The 20386-nt window shown below is 36.1% G+C and overlaps 1 protein-coding gene across 1 annotated transcript; it reads left to right on the forward strand.

The window, feature by feature from the left end:
- The first annotated feature begins 1781 nt into the window (after positions 1-1781).
- etnk2 (ethanolamine kinase 2) lies at positions 1782-19908 on the forward strand. The gene is made up of 8 exons (XM_084100071.1): positions 1782-2123; positions 8599-8858; positions 9967-10107; positions 11897-12039; positions 12972-13055; positions 13144-13304; positions 13503-13576; positions 15163-19908. Exons 1-8 carry the CDS (start codon positions 1944-1946, stop codon positions 15233-15235), a joined length of 1116 nt encoding a protein of 371 aa, XP_083956197.1. The 5' UTR covers positions 1782-1943; the 3' UTR covers positions 15236-19908.
- The last annotated feature ends 478 nt before the right edge of the window (positions 19909-20386 follow it).

Consider the following 20386-nt stretch of genomic DNA (forward strand, 5'->3'; position numbering starts at 1 on the left):
CCTTTAGTTTGCAGTCTAGTTCAAGACTCCTTTAGTACAGGGCCCTGACTGAGTCTGTTTCCACCTGAAACATAATTCCACCACAAACATTATCATTACAAGTTTTCTGGAGGCTCATCAAAATCACAAAAAGTTCCTTGACTTCCTACAAACACAGGACTGACTGGAATTTATGTCAAGGGTTTTAAATCCTTACACATTTCTTCTGAAGCCCATTGAGGTAGAGGCCTCAGTTTCTGGGGCAGGTTGTGAAAAATCCTACAGTAAAAGAGATGTGTAAGGGCCAGTCCCTTTTTAATGCCACACATTCAAATGTTTGCCATAATAAAAAGCCCAGTGCATTCACATCAGCAACTGTCTGAGAACACACAGACAGAGTGTCTTAATTTCCTCCACCCTAATAAAAATAGGCCAATGTAAAGCATAACTGTTATAAAGCAGGTTATGTTTGGTGTTCTGTCTGCTGCATACTGACCTCTGTGTGGGAGACTGTGTATGTGTTTCCCTCTACAGCAGAACATACAGTCAGCCATATTTAAAACTTAAAAAAGTAGTAATGTATTGCACACGTACCCAGTGTTACTTGCTTAGAGGAGCCAGCACCAGGGTCAGACTGTACAGCACCTGTAATCCCATCCATAATCGGCCGTCCCTTATTGCCTACTCAGAGCCAACTCCTCCACCAGTGTATTCTGGTTTTCTGAATTTAACTCTTTATTTCTGTTTGCTGCAAACAAGTGTTTGTGATAAAATGTTCACAAAAATAATAAAAGGTTGTGGTAAATACTCACCACTTTGAATTATATTTTTATATTTTGTCTTTATCTGCTGCCAAGAACATTTGGAGTTGGGGTTGCATCTAAAAATCAATTAATATTAATCTTTCTTAGTACATGCACATTTTTATATATTATAAAAATAGGCTACAGGCTATATTACACGTATAGGCTATACATATATACTTTTACATAAATATAGAACGTAACTTACACATTAACAATCAGCAATCTTTCTCCAACAGTCTTCTCTTGCTTTGGCCGCAGAGACCGTGTTGTTTCGAGCTTGAAATACATATTTAAATTCATCGTAATTATGAATGATTATCTCTTGCTCCTCCGCGGAAAAAATATATCCTCTCGCTCTACTCGCGATTGGTTGTTCAGTGTCGACGTCACTCTTTTATGTGCACGCGCGCGTGGAGTAATCATAGCTTGAGGATCAAAGCCTGAGTTGACAGAGAAAGTTGATGAGCTGCATCATGGTACCAATAAAGCCTGATCGCATCGGTTTGGTTTTGTCAACTCAAAACTAATCCTGTAACCCCGAGTTTGTTCATGGTACAGGCCCCTGAGATTAGTTTAGACAACGCAGTCCTTTATGCTAGTCATTTGATTTGGCTAAATATTCAGATTGTTTACATTTCCCCAGGTTAAACTTTGACTTGATTTTTTCACATTATATGATATATAACGTATGGTATATAATGTACCATGCTACATAAAAACAATATATATCAAAAGAAAGAGAAAAAAATACAAAATTATGAGCATATGTTTATTGAGAGACACATAAAGCCAGGTTCTTACGATGCAGAAGGGTTTTTCATGAGCCAAGCCTTTACAGGGACGACCAAGCGACGTAACTTTACCTAATCAATATTAATAAGTCAGTCCTTCGCCATTGGAAGGTTCTGAAGTCCCGTCAGCCTGACCTCATTAATATTCATGAGCTAGGCTCCGTCATCGGATGATTTCTTGTGGGCGGTGCCTACAGAAGGAAGAAGCGCCGTTTTTTCCTGCCGTGATGACAGAAACCAACGGTACCGGCATTTTTTGAGTCGCGCCTCTTGTCTCCTGCATATACTAAACCGGGCTGGACCTTCTGTGCATGTTCAAATAAAAACCTTTAGAACCCCTAAACACTGAAAATACCTATTTAATACTATGTCGGGCATTAATAGACAGTTAAATCATATGATGGAGACGGAGATCCACGTGCCGGTTGGGTCACCGACGATCAGAAAATTCCCGATATTCGTGGACGAACATAATGTTACGGAAGGGGCGATGAAGCTGATTAAAGAGCTCAGACCAGGCTGGGACCCGAACCTGATCCGTACTAAGGTAGGTGTGACTGTGTAGCTTGAGCTAATCCACTCCCGGGGTATTTAGGGCCTTTTTTTTCTGTCTTTTTTTTTTTTTTTTTTTTTTTTTTTTTTTTGATGTGTGTCGTTTTTCATTTTCATTGAAGAATATATATTTTAATATAGCTTAAATGACATTGAAGGTTTTGTGCGTTATCACGTCATGTTATTTTCTATGACCGTATGAGTGACGTTGGAAACTAGCCTGGCTAACTTAGCCAGCTGCTGGACATTACACCCAGTTTAACCACATCTGACAACACATAATATGTAATAAAACGCGTATAAATAACTATTTTAACAATTTGCGCCAGATAAGATAGGTTATCAATCTTTGACGTGAGTGAGGTGCGTATACGTCCTGTATACGTCACTGTCCAGCTGGCAGTGACTTCTTTGCTATATAACTAAAAACCTTAAAATGAAGATTAAAAAACTCTTCAGTTTAGTATTTTATGATTGTGTGTATGTGGGTCAATGACATGACGTGCATATTTTTGTCTCCAAGTGCATTATTTCCTTTAAAATAATTTGATAATGTCATGACATATCGCTTTGTTTTATAAAACCTATTTAGTTTGAATTCATTTTTAGTAGGCTACATTTAAAAAAATACCCCCAAATACTTAAACCCCCAAAATGTAAGGTGGTGCAACTGTCCAAACAAATGAACAGACTAAGAAAACTATTTAAAAAGGTGTCTTAATAAAATAAAAATAATTAAATACTATGGCATAATTTCAGGTTTGAAACCTTTCATATAAACACATTTTTATACATATCAGTAGTTGAGATAATTGAAAAACTTTTGTCCAGCAATTTGTATATTCCCAAATGTCAGGGTGGCACAACTGCAAATATGGCTCTTTTATTATGAATTGACAAGGTAATACCAGTAAACATAATGCATCATACAGAGGAGGCCAACCAACTTATCCTTGTAGCAGAGTGAAAATGTTTATAGATCTCTATCAAATACTGGCAAAAACTGCTAATTTCAAGTATAGACTGGTACACTTTTCATGTCAGGTGGTACAACTACAGTATACATGCATAAAACTATTTGGTTGTACCGCCTGACATAAGTCAACAGTCAAAACTGAATTTAAACCCTTTGAAATGTTAAAGGAATAGTTAACTTAAAAATGAAAATTCTGTCATCATTTACTCACTCTCAAGTTGTTTCAAACCTGTATGATTTTCTTTCTTCTGCTGAACACAAAGGAAGATATTTTGAAGAATGTTGATAATCAGACAGTTGATGGGCCTTTGACTTCTATAGTAGAAGAAAAAAAAAAAATGCCATGGAAGTCAGTGGGGTTCATCAACTGTCTGGTTATCGACATTCTTCAAAATATCTTCCTTTGTGTTCAGCAGAAGAAAGAAAAGCATACAGGTTTGAAACAACTTGAGGGTGAGTAAATGATGACAGAATTTTCATTTTTAAGTTAACTATTGCTTTAACAATTGAAACCTGTTTAAACACATTGTTCATGCATTATATCAGTTTTGAAAATATTTATTTTTTTCTTTATTTGTCAATTACAATTTTATATATATACACACACAAAGTTGAGTTGTGTTTGCATATCCTAGTTCAATCACATGTTGACACCTCAATAAATATTTAAATTCAGTGAAATGAGTTTGCTTAGTTAGGTGCATGTTTTTCCATCATGTAAATGCACTTGCTGGTGCATAAATATATAATATATAAATCTGATATAAATATACATCAACAAGGTCCTTTGGCTTACAGGTGGTTTCAATGCATTTTGTTGCAAGTCATGTTGTTGTTCTGTATATACACACACATGTACACACACACAATTATATATATGTATGTATATATAATATATATATATATATATATATATACATACACACACACACACATGTTTTTCTTCTTTTGTCCTTGACACAGGTCAGCTGTTACTTATCATCTCTGAATAACAGGTTATCTCACAGATAGAGCAGCTCCCACCTGGCGTTCTGGTTTGAAACTAGTGGATCTGATTAGATTGACTCGACCCAAAACCACATTTTATCCAAAAGTGATTAGCCTATTGTATTTGCATAATCAGATCAATGTCTCACGACTTCAATGGAAAATATCATTTGTTTATTCATTTAGGAGGCTCACAATATTCAAACAGTTAATAACAGTTATTAATAGTAATAAAGCAAGCCTCCCATAATGCTGCCTTGAGTTCATCCTAATGCAGCTGTTTAAATAACCTGATTAAACTCTGTGACTCACACTTACTGGCTGGCCTGACGTCTCGGTCCAATGCCACATATGCTACACATTTAGTAGCACAGTTATAAACGTTGCATCATTGCACTGATGATCAGCCTCACGTGCTTCATCTGTCATATCTGTTTGAGTGTTATCATTTAGTGTGATGGGAAATGAAGGTTACTAATGAACAGTGTTATTATTGTTTGTTTGTCTTTAAGCAGAGACGGCGTGTCCCAGTCCACGTCACTAATGAATCTCATGAAAACGCTCAAGAACGTGTTCGAGTCATATTTCAACCTAAAAGCAAGGGAAAGGCATAAATATATTGTGTACTTAAAGAAAATGAAGCATTGGTTAATTTTTTTTATCGTGATATTAAGCTCATTTTCCTCCCAAATTCTCATTACTGTAATGCATTATTTAATTGAATTTTTAGCAGTTGTATTTTTATATTTATAGAGATTTTTTCCAATAATTTTTTCCTTGAATGTTAAGGGTATTTTGTTAAAAACAATTATAGCTTTTTTTATTCAATAGTAGATATTTACTATTATTACTATTATTTTTTTATAATATTAGCACTGTAAAGCAATATATGTATTTAGCTTGCAAATGTGTTTTTTGTTGAGTATCATATATTGTGGCTCATATAGTATGATATAGTGAGAATATGGAGTTCATATTCGAGGAGGAAAAAAACACCTCAATTTTATTCACAGGCTCAAACTGAGCAAGAATATGCAATTTGGAGGATTTGCTGATATTTTTATGGCCAATAATGAAATTCTGATGTAAATCATTGAGGTCGTAATAAACAATGAATCAGACTACTTACATAAAATGCATATAAATATAATTTGTAGCTCTATATCTCCCAATAATGTGCCTTGGTAAGATGATGTTAGTTTGAAATGCTTAGTTTTATGATAAAAAGCTCTGTAGTTTTAATTGTTGGGACAAAACATATAATGCAATGAAATGCAATGATGATTGAGAGATGTACAAATAAACATTCCTCAAAAGCCTGATGGATCATATTTGATATTTACATTTTAACATGATTTTCCTTAACATTAGCCTATGAATGAAGTGAAAATCAGTAATAGAAATAGGAATGTATAGTACTCTCAAAACATTTTTAAATAATACAGCATTTCAGCTGTTTTTTAGCTATATTCATACACATTTTTGTGATTATAATTTCAATTAAAGGCACAATGTGTACGATTTTTGGATTAAAATGTTCAAAAACCACTAGAACAATGTTATATGTTTTGTTGACTTGTTTACTTACATTATCCCAAATGTTTCCAACAATGTTTAAATCCAGAGAAATCAGCTATTTTAACCAGTGTAACATGTCAATGACGTCATATCCGCGTTACCCTCGATTTCTTGTTTTACTTACTGACTGTGTTTACCTGAATACACGCCAAGACTGTTTTGTGTGTATTTGACTGTTTAAGCGCAATAATCAGCGAAAAAGAACTCAATTTAGTACTGAGAGGTGGCTTTGTGCGCACAATTTGTGTGTTAGCACAAAATCTGCGGGAATGAGTAAAATTATGCACAATACGCGCAATCCCACGCAGAAATTCAAGCTGTAACACCAACTATATTCATCCAGAGCAAATGAAACGAGTGAGTGAGGAGAGGCGGGTTCGTGTGTCACTCGCTGTCAGAGAGATGAGAGAGAGAGAAAACGCAGATGGTATCGTGGATTCTGCAAATGAGTATTGGAAAAGTTTCAGATATTGAAATGTATATTGAAAAATCTATATTTTTGACAACACTACATTACACTTAGTTTATTTTTTCAGATGTCTTTTTAAAAGACTACAATTGAAAAAGGTATATATATATTATATATAAAATTCAACCCGCCAAAGTGGCTAGTAGGTTGGTGGGTGTTCATGTCAAGCCCTGGTTATAACATAACTTTCAACACGCTCAAATGTATTTTAGTATGATTGTTTTGACCAAATAAAACAACGCTGCGTTACAGCGCTGCGTTGCTATCTCAACAAAACCTCAACTATGTCAGCCAGCTAGATAATGTTACCTAGGTGACATTTAAATCAGCAGAATACACACCAGTGATATTCAATGCATCTAAATTTGCATGAGACAAAAACACATGCACATGTTCAAGGATTGGCCCAAAACTCTTCCACCTGGTCCTGGTCTTAAAAAATCCATTCTTTTCATTCTTATGATTTTAGGGTGACCTATGACCCAGACATGTATTTTAGAGATTCACCTCTATACTCTTGGGCCACAACATTAGTTGTGTTTGCCAATGTTTTGAAGCCAGGCTGAATGAACCTAATCCCATTCTACCTCCACACAGATAGACTAGGGGTGTAACGATAACCACATGTGACAATTCGATACATATCACGATACTGAACTTACAATACAATATTGTTGCGATACTCCAAGTCAGACATATGGTAAAAGGTTAACAAAAAATGTACTGTTGATTCAAATGGTAAATTTAGTATTACAATGTGGGTGTACAGTACATGAATAGGCTTGGACTTGGTGCTGGTAACCCAATGCACAGGACAATGCTGACACCAGAATAAAAATATTCATGATTCTGAAACTGAAAATACGGAATTATTTTAGACGAACATGCTTGCACTCTGTATTTAAAATAATCTAGGCTACTTTTTACTGGTAACAAGACATTTGGCATTATCAGGACCCACAAATATTCCCCCATTGCATTATTATACATTATATTCAACATGTATATATAGTAGTTTAATGTAGTACTGACACTAAAACTCTGGAAACTTGAATTTTTTTCTATTTTGGATGAACTATACACAATGTATATTGTCACCATCCACGATACATACTGTTGCATTTTTGTATTGCGATATATTGTGACACGGTATATTGTTACACCCCTAATAGCACTGTTTACAGATAGCCAGCATAGTTTTCATCAATGAAAAACATGCATTGTGCCCAAACTTATTGTTCACAGCTGCTTTGGTACAGTCCTTTGAATGAAGCCAAAATGTTCAAAATAAAGCTCCTCTGTTGGCGCGTGGCATTTTGATGCCATTCATCAGATGAGCTCCGGCGTTCCAGCCGTTTAGAAGAGCCACGTGGTCATGTGACACTGGCAAAAGGGGCTAGTTATTGTGTTGTGTTTGTTGATGATAACCACCTGGCCTACACTCAACTATAAACACTGACCATTCAGACTATTTTTAGAGGTTCAGACCATCCTACATATCACTTTCTGCTTGTTAATTACAAAGTTTGTTCCGATAGTTGTGTTATATTTGCTTTCAGCAGTGTATTTTAAACCCATTTACTATTGAGACGCAAGTTCTAAGTGTTGTAACCTTTCGCCAAAACTGTTGAACTGTCTAAACGGCACCTGCTCCGAGATGAATTCATCCTCTGTATGTCGACCACTGCCGCTGTTTGTACTTTAGTCATTTCAGGAATCTCAGAAATGCATTGGTGGGTGGCTGGGCCAGTGCAATGAATTGTGGGATACATTGTCACAAGGACAAAGCATTTAAAGTCTTGCCAATTTATCATATGCTCTATCATGATTGACATTTGAATAATTGAAAATGGCTTATTTTATTCTTTCACACCCCTTATTAAGCATAAACATGAAAATCTGAACTTAAATAGTGTAATTAATTAATGCTTTGGAATACAGGCCTGCGGTTGGTTTTAAAGAAGACAAAGAAGAAAAAATATATATTTATATTTTAAAATATATTTTACTAAATAATTTGGAGTCTAAAATTGCTAGAAAATCAAAGCCATATGTCTAATCAAGTCGTGTTCCAAATATGAAGTTGGTATCACTAAAATGGAGGTTCCTGAGAGATTTTATTAAGGGGCTATACCAAAAATAGGCAATGAGTTAAGGGGCGGTCACACTATACATTTAGTTCCATTGAATTCCATTCATACACATGCGAATGCATCAGACCGGAAAACGCTCCAAAGTTCAAGTCTGGTGAACTCTGACCTGTGAATTTGCATCATGTGACGACGTGTGACCAGTGGAAGATCGATATGTCACTGCTCGACCTCTTTAAAAGAACGCATATTTTTAGCAGTAATGCCATTTCAATTTGACTGTAATGTCTATGCATCATCAAAAAGTAGCTGTGATTGCAGTTGATATGTTTGATCAGAGCCTTATGTTCCTTTTTTTTTGTCCCCTCAGCTTTTCACAGATGGCACAACCAACAAACTGGTGGGGTGTTATGTGGAGGACTGCGACGAGGATGTGGTGCTGGTGAGGGTGTACGGCAACAAGACGGAGCTGATCGTGGACCGAGACAATGAACTGAAGAGCTTCCAAGTTCTACACGCCAACGGTTGCGCACCCCGACTTTACTGCACCTTCCAGAATGGCATCTGCTACGAGTTCATGCAAGGACGCGCTCTGGATACTCAAGACGTCAGGGATCCTGTGTTACTCAGGTGGGTCCGTTCTGCACACGGCACAAAATGGAAGTGTGGGTGTTCGTTCTAAAAATAACACGTTGAATTGAACACACTGATCTTAGTTTTTGGCCTATTTTTTGGAATATTTTTTGTCTTTTGTAACTATAATAGTGAAGTCATTAAAACTGACCTCAGCTTAGGTCAAAACCTTGTACTATTTATATATTATACTAATTACATAATTATACCTCTTTTGACCAGATGCTAAGACAGTATCACATGTATTCTTCGCAAATAAGAGAATCCCAGAATGCAATGTGATGAGTTAAAATTAAATTATTATTAAAATATTTTTCATACATACTGAAATCAATTTATAATACCATTCAAAAGTTTTGGTTTGGTAAGTTTTCTTTATTGATTTTGATAGGCTCCATGTATTTGATCAAAAATAAAGTAAAAACAGTAATATTGTTAAATATTATTACAATGTAAAAGAACTGTTTTCTGTTTGAATATATTTTAAAATGTAATTTATTCCAGTGATGCAAAACTGATATTTCAGCATCACTACTCCAGTCTTCAGTGTCACATGATCTTTCAGAAATCATTCTAATATGCAGATGTGAACCTTCCTAATTATTATCAGTGTTGAAAACAGTTCTTAATGAACTGTTCTGTTCATTGAGAACTGCTTAATAACAGTTCTGCTTAATATTTATTTGAAATAGAAATATTTTGAAACAATGTAAAAGTCTTTACTGTCACTTTTGATAAATTGAATGCATCCTTGCTGAATTGAAGTATAATGTATATAATGATAAAATGTAAAGCATATAATAGGCACCCTTTGAAACATGTCTTTAAATATTGAAGAATGGCTTGTGGAAACGTTCTTCAAATAGTCTAAGCTATCTGCAAATTTGGAGTGAAGTTGTTGTGCACTCGAGACTGAAGTGTTCATTCCCTTCATGAGGGTCACATATCTCCTTCCAGGCACACAGTGAACCGTACTGCAAATTACACTGGTGACCTTGGACTAATATCCATTTTTCCACATAAACAGCTTTTTCCAGGCATTGTGTTTAGGCTGAAACTGAGCTTTGCGGTTTTGACCAATGTCTTCCTTTGTTTTTATTGGCAGACTGATCGCCCGTGAAATGGCCCGAATTCACGCCATCCACGCACACAATGGCTGCATCCCCAAACCCAACCTGTGGATCAAAATGCGCAAGTACTTCTCGCTAGTGGCCACGGAGTTCACTGACCAAGCCTCTAACGTCAGGTAACCCTCAGGGAGTAAACAAAGCAGCATATCATTCTTCATCGTTTTCGTCTTGGTTCTTGTTCTAAAGTTTGCATGCAATGGCGGATCTTTTCTTCTTTTTTCCTTCTGAGCAAATGTCCTGTAAATGACACAACTCTGTGACTGACGTCTTGGAGAGAACTTGTATAGAAATGCAATTGTCCGTGCTCATCCTCGGTTGAGTATGCTTTGAAAGCTGTGCAAGACAAGTGAAAATGAAGGATACATGGGCCTTAACTCCCTTTGGAGTGAACTTTTCAGACTTTTTTCATGCTCAAACAGCAACATTAAACAGGGTTCCCACGGGTCCTTGAAATCCTTGAAAGTTTGTGAATCTGATTATTTTATTTTTTTCAAGGTCCTGGAAAGTTTTGGAAAATAAACACACATAGATACAGGTCCTTGAAAGTGCTTGAAAAAAATCCATATTATTCCCTCCGGTTCGCTAATGTGTTATTTCGCCAACACTTCGTGACCTATGCGCACTAGCTTGCTTGATTTACGCTAGTCTCGCGCATTTACGCATTACGTCAAGTGTTTCCCGTGTGAGGTACTTTGTGTTGTACGTTGCCATGACGTTCACGTGCGCACAAAACTACTACGATGGTACCTCAACGTTTGTTGTTGAACGCAACAAATGTGTCCCCACATTAAGTCCTTGAATTTGAGGATACTGAACCTGGAAAGTCCTTGAATTTGAAGTTAACCAAGGTGTTGGAACCCTGATTACACACTAAAGAAAGTTAAAAATGTAACAAATCATAATAGGTCCTCTTTAAAATATCTCATAAAAATGTAGATTATAACTCATAACAACTCAGAAAGGCACATTTGAATTTAGATTTTGCTCAGACAGGTGTTTCATGGGAATCCAGATTGTATTTGTCCATCTAATCTCATGCTCGGAGCTGTTATGTCACATAATCATCTCAATTGTCATCCTTACAAACATGCTGGCTCTTAAAAGCTGACGTTTATTGGTAGCCAGAGATCATGCACATTCAAAGTCATTTACGTCATCAGTCATTAAAGCATTAGTGTCATCAGAGTTTCTCCGGTAGAGATTTTATTATTACTCGCCAATGTCTAACAGGACGATTTTACTCGGTAGTTTCCTAATACTATAAAACAAGTCATAAACTTGTACAAAAAAAAGCATGCAACAAATCACAGATCAGTCAGAGAGGCTTCTGGGTTTTGTGTGAGCCGCTGCATGGCAAAAGGAGATTCTAGAAATAGCTCCTTAAGCCCATTATAAGGGGAGAGTGGTCACTCAGACAGGCTTTCTCATTGGTGGGACTGGACCACATTATCACTGTCTTAATTTCTCTTTTGTTAATCCATCCTTAAGATAAATGACTGATGAAGCATTTTTAAATTGTTGGTAATACTTTACAATAAGGTTCCAGTTGTTAACATTTTTTACATTTTAATTACTTAACAAACTATGCTATATTTATTTCAACATATAATAATACAGTATTAAAATTAAAAGTAAATATTATTTAATGGATCTGAGCTAACATGAACTAAAAATGAACAGGTGTATTTTTATGAATTAGTGTAAACAAAGAATAAACACTGCAACATCTATTGCTCATTGTTAAAGTTAATTCCCAGTGCATTAACTAATGTTAACAGATACAACTTTTGATCTTTATTAGTAAATGTTGAGATTAACATTAGAGAAGATTAATGAATGTACTCTTGTCTTTCTGCCATTTGCTTGAATCACTGATCTCTTTCCGTGTTTTTTATCATTATTTAGAATTCAGCAGGAAGTGCCCAGTCAGGAAGTGCTTGAACAGGAAATGGTGTGGATGAAGGAACACCTGTCGCAGCTGGGCTCTCCTGTAGTGCTCTGTCACAATGACCTGCTCTGCAAGAACATCATTCACAACGTAAAGGAAGGTGGGTAATATGTCAGCATCATGACAATATAGAATCTAATTGACCATATTTACTATAATATATTATAATAAATGCTTTAATCATAAACACTTTATCAAACTGCACTAAATTTCTCTGCCTCTGCTTTTCTGTTCTGCTGGTGTAACCAAAGTCATATGGGTGAGAAAAATAATATTAGTAATTTTATAGCCCACTGTTCATGATCCATTCAAATCCCAAGAGTCTGTACAATTTTTTGTGTTTTTATTAGTCTTTTGTGCTCACCAAGGCTGCATTTATTTGCTAAAAAATGCAGTAAAACCAGCAACAGTGTGAAATTTGATTACAATTAAAAATGTCCGTTTTTGTAATGTAAAGCTGAATTTTCAGCATCATTACTCCAGTCTTCAGTGTCACATGATCCTTCAGAAATCATTCTAATATGTTGATTTACTGCTGAAAAACATTTATTATCAATGATGAAAACAATGCTTTTCAGGATTCTTTGATGATTAGAAAGCATTATAAATGTCTCCAATGTCACTTTTGATCAATTGAATGTGTTCTGGTTGAATAAAAGTGCTAATTTCTTTACAAATAAAAAAACACCTGTCTTATGTCTTAGTACTCAAAAAAGCTGCAGTGTGCATTCTGTGCAACAAAATGTCAAACATTTTGACTGGTTCCAGGTTTCTCAAACACAACTGCCGCCTCTTCCATCCTACCTCCCGTGTTTTATTGTGTAGGCAAACATGACGCCCTGCATTTGGTTGAGCCAGAATTTGACATGTTGGGCTGCTCAAACAAACAAAGCAATATTGACACCAATATAGAGCCAGTGTTACACTTTTCACTTATGGCATTAAATTCAGGGCTTTTGTTTGAAAAGGCACTTAAGACTAATATATTTTGTCTTGTTTACTATGAATCAAACCCTCTTGCTTTTTTTCCAGGTCATGTTCGGTTCATCGATTATGAATATTCAAGTTACAACTATCAAGCATTTGACATTGGAAATCATTTCAATGAATTTGCAGGTGAGCAGCATAAAAAAAATATATCATTCATAAAAAATGATGCTCTGGGAACTGATTTGCATTACCCTTCTGTGTGTGTGTTCATCAGGCATGAGTGAACCCGACTATAACCTTTATCCCAGTCGAGAGATGCAGTTGGACTGGTTGCACACTTACCTACAGGCCTACAAGCTCTTCACCAAGAAAGGTGAGGAGGTGAGCCAGAGTGAACTGGAGACGCTCTACGTACAAGTCAACAAATTTGCTCTGGTAAGTTTTGCATGTGCAGAGGACATTAGAGGAGAAAATGTTTTGATAATGCAGGATTTATGAAATTGATTAATGGCTGTTTATTCAAAGGTAATGGATTACAAGTGTGTTGCATGATGATTGCTGTCAGTGTTACATCTGTGTGTGGACTGAGCTGGAAGGCTTTCCCCTAAAGTTCTTGTTCTTCCGCTTTGGCAGGCCTCACATTTCTTCTGGGGTTTCTGGGCCCTGATCCAAGCCAAGTATTCCTCCATCGAGTTTGACTTCCTCGGGTAAGCGGCGTATCCAGCCTTTCATCTCTTGTGATGGGGGAGGATTTTTTTACAGACATAAAGATCATCAACAAGAGAAATGGGGTTAAAGGCAGATAAAGAGTGTACAGTGTAAGTGACAGAAAGTAGCGGCAACTAATGCAGCCAATAACCAGGCAAGTAACCTAATACACTTTTGTAACCTAATATAAAATTCTATTCAGGGAAAAAACATATATATATATATATATATATATATATATATATATATATATATATATATATATATATATATATATATATATATATATATATATATATACTCTGATTTCCATTTGTTTATGACTGAATTTTTATGCAAGTCAAAATATAATTTGGCCAAAGTTCAGTTTCCAAGTAATTCATTGACCAGAAATGGCCTCAAACCAAAGTTAACACCTTACCCATTCACCTTACAGAAACACATGAGACCTGAATTGAAGGTTAGATCTCTTGGGATCATGGCTAAACAGTCCTAAAACATTGTCCATTGTCTTTGAAACTTAAAAATACATTAGACCTGAATCTGTGTATGAATGCTTCGGTTGGAGGTAAAGGTCTTAGATGAAGGTCTCCCACATACTGTGCATGAATGGGTGCGGACTGTTAGTTCTATTGCCCATAGAAACCTGTCAATGGTGTTTGTTTTCAAGTGGTGAAAAGCAGATTTGATTCAGGACAAGTGAACTGCGGCCTGCCACCCTCTGTGACTCTGGCACTCCACCTAAACCGCACTCGAAATCTTCAGTGTTGTGTATCTGTACTCTGTAGCACAATGAAACTTAAGTTATTCTCGACTTGGTTTTTCGGAGGGGGTGAGTTATGTCATCCGTAGGCTGAGGATATTTTTGTTGGTGTCGTGGCTCACTTTTATTAAACTGGCTCAAGTAATATATTCTGTAAACTTCCTACATCGCCAGTTTCCAAGCAACAGGTCGCGGTTCCTCTCAAGCTGCACCTTTTAACAACAAATCACTGCCTGCGCATATGAGATCAGGAGGGGTCTCACAGCCTGTTTAAAAAATCTGCCTCTTTGCATGTAGAAAAAGGATAAAAATGATTATGTAAATGTATTTAAACTTCGGTGTCTTTCAGAGCAAAAAATTAGCCAGGTCTCAGGGCAATAATGCCACTGAATTTGACAAAATGCCCCTGTAAAAACTTTTGTTATCTTATATTTGATGTATTTCATAGGAACCATAAAAAAATGTAAATGTATTTTTTGCAGTTATAGTTATATTTAATAATGCATTTCTTTGCGTTTTATATTATAGCCTACTCCAAGTGCTACAAACGTAATGCATAACATATTACAAACATAATACTTAATACACAGATAGATTTAAAAAATCATGTTGAATTTATAGATAACAGCCATAATTGGTCAAAACTATATTCAGTTTAAGTATTTGACAAGTGGAGGATTTTTATTTTTGTTAAAAAATATTATATATCAATTATTGGAGATAAATATGCCCTAAAAAAAGAAGTACATTTCTGATTCAATTAATTCAATCCCATTCTTAATTTTGACTTTCAGATCTGATTTTGTCACATTCTTTTTCTAGGTATGCCGTGCTACGTTTCAATCAGTACTTCAAGACCAAACCTGCAGTAACGGCCCTGGAGATCCCCAAATGAGACGTCAAGACTGAGGGGACAGCGCTGGTATCTGTTGGCCTCATCGTTGACGGTTTGACCATTGAATCAGAGGCCTTTTCAGTCAGGGGAGGGTATGAGGTACAGCAGGGGTGAGCACTGGGACCTCTTAAGATTGGTTGACAACTTGTCTGCCAACTCTTAGTTCCACAAATTCTTGATTCCTTTTTCAACAACCATGTTCTCTTTGGGACTCCACATCTAGTTGATCAAGTTTCCCATAAAATGAGTGCATATTTATGTTTTAAGTACAATTTATTTATTAATTGTTATAGAGCACTTGTTTTTCACCAAAGTAATCCTTCCGTTCTTGGAGCCGACTTTGCTTTGGAACTTCTTGTTAAGGGTTTTGCAGTGTGAGAGCCATTGCACACATATGCGGAATGATTTGCTGTGAAGGCGGCCTGTAGTGATGTTTAGCGAGGATATGTGTTGATACTGCAGGCGTTGATTAACAAGAATCATCTTAGCCTGTGGCTTCATAATGCCTAACAGATATGGCCCACTCTTGCAATGACAAATGTACAAAGACCCAAAAATAAGCTAATGCTTTCAGATTTATCTCACAGCGCTGTATTAATGAGAAGAAATTGGGGTAATGGGTACAAATCTGGGTTGTTAATACAAAGGTTTCCGGTTTAGGGCCAATCAGGGGTGACTCAGGAACTAGATAGTTACTGAGGTCAAAAAGCCTGCCCTGTCCTGCACTATTACGCACTTGAGCAAATTACTTAACCCCTGCAATTAGTCCCCTGTAAGTCACTTTGGATGAACGGCGTCAGCTAAAAGGCAAGTAACCAAGTAACCAATGAATGAAGTCAATCTGACCTCACTTCAGACATTCCTAAGAAGTCAGGGCTGCGAGAAACCTCAGCGTCTGTAGGACCATGTTTCCACCTATTTAGTTTTTATGGTTGTGAGAAGTTCTGTTGAATTTTCCACTTGTCAGAGGCTGTGGAATATTACAGCCTGCTTCCCCCTCCTTTTCTCGCTCTCGGTCCTAAATGCGTCTGCATCACCTGGCAAAGCTCAAACTGAGATTTGAAAGTCATTATCTGCTCAATGATCACTAATCTCATTCCTAATGTCAAACCCCCCTTAAATGTCAATCTAATGGTTTTCCAAAACTGGAAAAGGGGGCAATATTCATGTAACAGTGTTGTGTAGTTTGATTCAGGTCACCGTCTGTGAGGATTCAATGTCCTGGAGCGAAATGGACAAGATTATTTAAGTTCAGAATATTAAATTCTGAATTCATTTCACTGGAGAAAGTCCTTAAAGGGTTAGTTCCCTAAAATTCGGTCATTAATTACTCACCCTCATGTCGTCCCAATCATGTAAGCCTTTGTTCATCTTCGAAACACAGATTAAAATATTTTTGATGAAATCTGAGAAAAAAAGATCTTCATTTGTGTTCTGAAGGTGAACGAAAGCCTTACAGGTTTGAATCAACATGAGGGTGAGTAATTAATGACAGAATTAAAATTTGTGGGTGAACTAACCCTTTAAGGACTTTCTCCAGTGAAATGGCAATTTTGTCTGCATTTAATATTCTGAAATTAAATAATCTTGTCCATTTCGCTCCGGGACATTGAGTCCTCACAGATGGTGACCTGAATCAATCTGAAAATAAAGGGCTATCCCTTTAAATACCTGGACTTTCTGGTTATTTGTGGTTTTAAAGTGTCCCCTTTCCAAATGTTTAGAATTTCATCTAGTTTCAATACTGTGCATCTAAAATTCTCTCGCCTTCAAGACCGAAGAACACTTCACGACTCCCAGTGTCTTCTAAAAATGCTTTATTTAAATAGCATTTTATTTCTTTGTCAAGCTTTCGCCGTAAAATGATGTCCATTTTTATCCGAGTAAAACATTCCAGTAGAAACTTGCCTGAGCCCCACAAAAAGCACGAAGTTCATCTTTTTATTTGTATCATGCATATCGAAAATGCCAAGAATTGCACCATTTTAGTCACTCATTGTACTGTAAACTTAGAGGAGGGATAGTTGGGAGGGTCTGTCAAGAACATGCCAGGTCATATCCCCAAAATAAAAAAATACATGATATTTTGCAAAGAGAAATTAAGCCTTTCTATGACTATTAAGATGTATTGCATTGTAATATTATTTTCATGACAATTAGCATGTATATTTCAAATTACTGTATTGAATTAATGAGAATCCAATGGAATTAAATGAGGGGGGAAAAGTAAATAAAAGAGTAAAGACATTAAAGTGGTAAGAATTTGGGGAGGGAAAATGTCAGACTGCAAGAGATCTTAATGGCCCCAAAACAGGCTCTATTTTCTTTTTTATGCAAAATTTAATTTCTTATTTTTTCCCTTTTAATTTTCTGGTGAAAAGTGATCTGTAGTGTTTTTGTGAGATCCCTCTCTATAGAGTGGTGGAGGTATGACATCAGAACCCAGAAGACTAATTCGCCACCGGTTCCTTCAAGATTTTCCTGTGGGGTTTTTGATTTATGTGTAAAATAAAGCCTGTGGTAAACATAACTAGACAATATGACGTTGTGTTCTACTACGTAAATTACACACCCATAGTGAAACCGTGAGTTTTGAAGCAGTTATGTTCGTTTTTGAAAACATGCGTTTTCCATAAGTAACTAGATAAGACAGTTTGGGGTGTGTGTGTGTGTGTCGTGTACATTGTAGAACAAAACATCAAAGTATTGTCAAGTTATGTTTACCACAGGCTTTATTTTACTCATAAATTAAAAAACCCCATTATAAAACCCCATAGGAAAACCTTGAAGGAACCAGACTTCTGGGTTCTGACGTCATACATGTACCACTTTATAGAAGTCTGTATCTGTATAACTGGAATCATTATCTCTCTGGCAGCTTCTTGAACCCAAGTGTCCTTTTACTGACCAACCAGATCAGTCGCTGATCAGTTAGTACAGCAGTCATCTTCAGAACGTCTTGAAACTGAAGCTAGGCATTGTGTTTGAGCGGTGGGGTCACAGTGAAATCCCGGAGGTGTCTCTGGCTCTGTGTCAGGTGCAGGTTAATAATAAACCGGTTTGAGCCGAGGGCGACGACTGAAAGCAAGAGGCCCTTCAACAAAACCATGAATAATTTTGTAGCCAGTGTTTCTCTAATGACTTGGAACTGCCTGACAGCTCTGTGCTAATATACTTTGTTTTGGTTCTGTTCACTGCTTAGATCTAAAACTTGATCTGCGATTTTAAGGTGAATCTTGTGAAAACATTTCCAGGTCATATTTCACCACAAAATGAAAAAAAAAATTTTGCATACAAAAAATGTACCATAAAGATTCTCCTAAAATTTCAAATGCTGTAATGTGAAAAAATGTTTTTAATTAATTAAAAATACTGTAAATGTACTTTACAAATGTACTATACAATTTAAATAATCCTATGTACATTACAGTAATGAGTGCATTTTTTTCTCATTATATTAAGCTACTGGGATAAATTGTCATAATGAATAAAATATGCTTCACATTCTTTATTGATAATGTCATATTTCTTGATTTGAGATATGACCCGGACATGCTCTTTACAAGTTTCCATAAGATTCAATATTTAAGATCAGTTAATGTATTTTTAGATCTTTGTCACTTTGTGGTCCATGATGACTGATGACTGAGTGAAACATATTTATATAAGCTGCATATTCCATACATGCATTAAGAATGTTATGAATTTGAACAACATGTTCATATAACAGGAGTGCAATGGCAAGATATCTGTGTAGATGTACATATGTGAATGTGTCCACCAAGAAAACCACTTCTGTTCAGTTTTCTTTCTTTTTTTATGTTAAGGACATTTCTAATGTGAAGGGGGGAAATGTTTACAAGCACCATTTATGTTTTTTGGAAAGTTTAATTTTGTTGAAGCGAGATTATATTTTTCCACTTTAATATGAAAATTTCAATGTGGCCACAACTGTTTATTCCCTTTGGAATTAAGACTTATGGTGCAACAAAGTAAATTTGAACATCCTAGACATTTCATAGCACCACCTCTGTATATATATATATATATATATATATATATATATATATATACACCGGTACACAAAGTTATATTCTCTATGATTTGAAATGACCTTGTGAATGTCCCTTTTTAAACCTCTGCTCTTAAAAGGGATGTTTACAGGAAGCATATCTGTGTCGGGATTTTTATTATGATACCAAACAAATCGGTTTCACAGCTTGCGCTTTATTTGAGATCAGTTCTTTTGTGAATGTACTGAAACAATGTACAGATAATGTTTCATTTATCCTTATATCTTTAATATTTCTACTTGTTTTGTATATTTAACTGAACTGGGAGTGTATTGGGTTATTAGGTTGGCATGGACCCAAGTATGTGTTTGCTGGAGACCAGCAGGGGGCGCTACTGTAGTGCAGCGATGCTTTCGGCACTGATAAGGAGTTTGTAAATACTGTGAAATATTGTGAAAAACACTGTATAATGTTTTCGCTTCTATTCAACTGTGGGAGGATAATTTAATAATTATTCCAAAAATTTCCATTAAAATGTCAGATCTGTTTGTGTGCGTTTTGCCTTTGTATATAAAAAAAAGAGTTGCTTTTTCTTTTTTTCTTTGATATGCTAGAATAATCTGTACTGTGCATTAAAAATGCCAAATTTGCCTCTGGTAACCCAAAGTGAATTGCGAGTCTTTTGCACCACACCCGGTCAAACACTTCAGTTTCCTCCTTGAACTTTTGCCTGTCTCCTGTGGACGGTGACCTGCATTTTGTCCCGGTAAGCACAGGAAGACTACTATTGAGGATATCCTGAATCAAACAAACACAATGCAGTTACACACGTGCAGGGAAACATCCTCCGCGCTAATGTGGAGGGACTCGTTTTATGAAAGTCTCAACTGTACGAATGAGCTAAAAGCGCATGGAGAGAGAGAAGGGGAAGAAAAACAGCTTACGCAAAGAAAAAATACAATCAATAGAATACTAGCATCAATATTATAGTGATATTACTACTGAACTGAAGTAATTAAATGTAATATTCTCTACAATGAATAGCTGAAACACAAGATGGCATTTTAGTAAATAAAGAAAACGGGCAATGATTCGCAAGTTCTGGTCAGTCAAATACCAGCGCAAATGTAGGCCTATG

Source organism: Abramis brama (genome assembly GCF_963993115.1).
Source record: "Abramis brama genome assembly, chromosome: 23".
NCBI lineage: Eukaryota > Metazoa > Chordata > Actinopteri > Cypriniformes > Leuciscidae > Abramis > Abramis brama.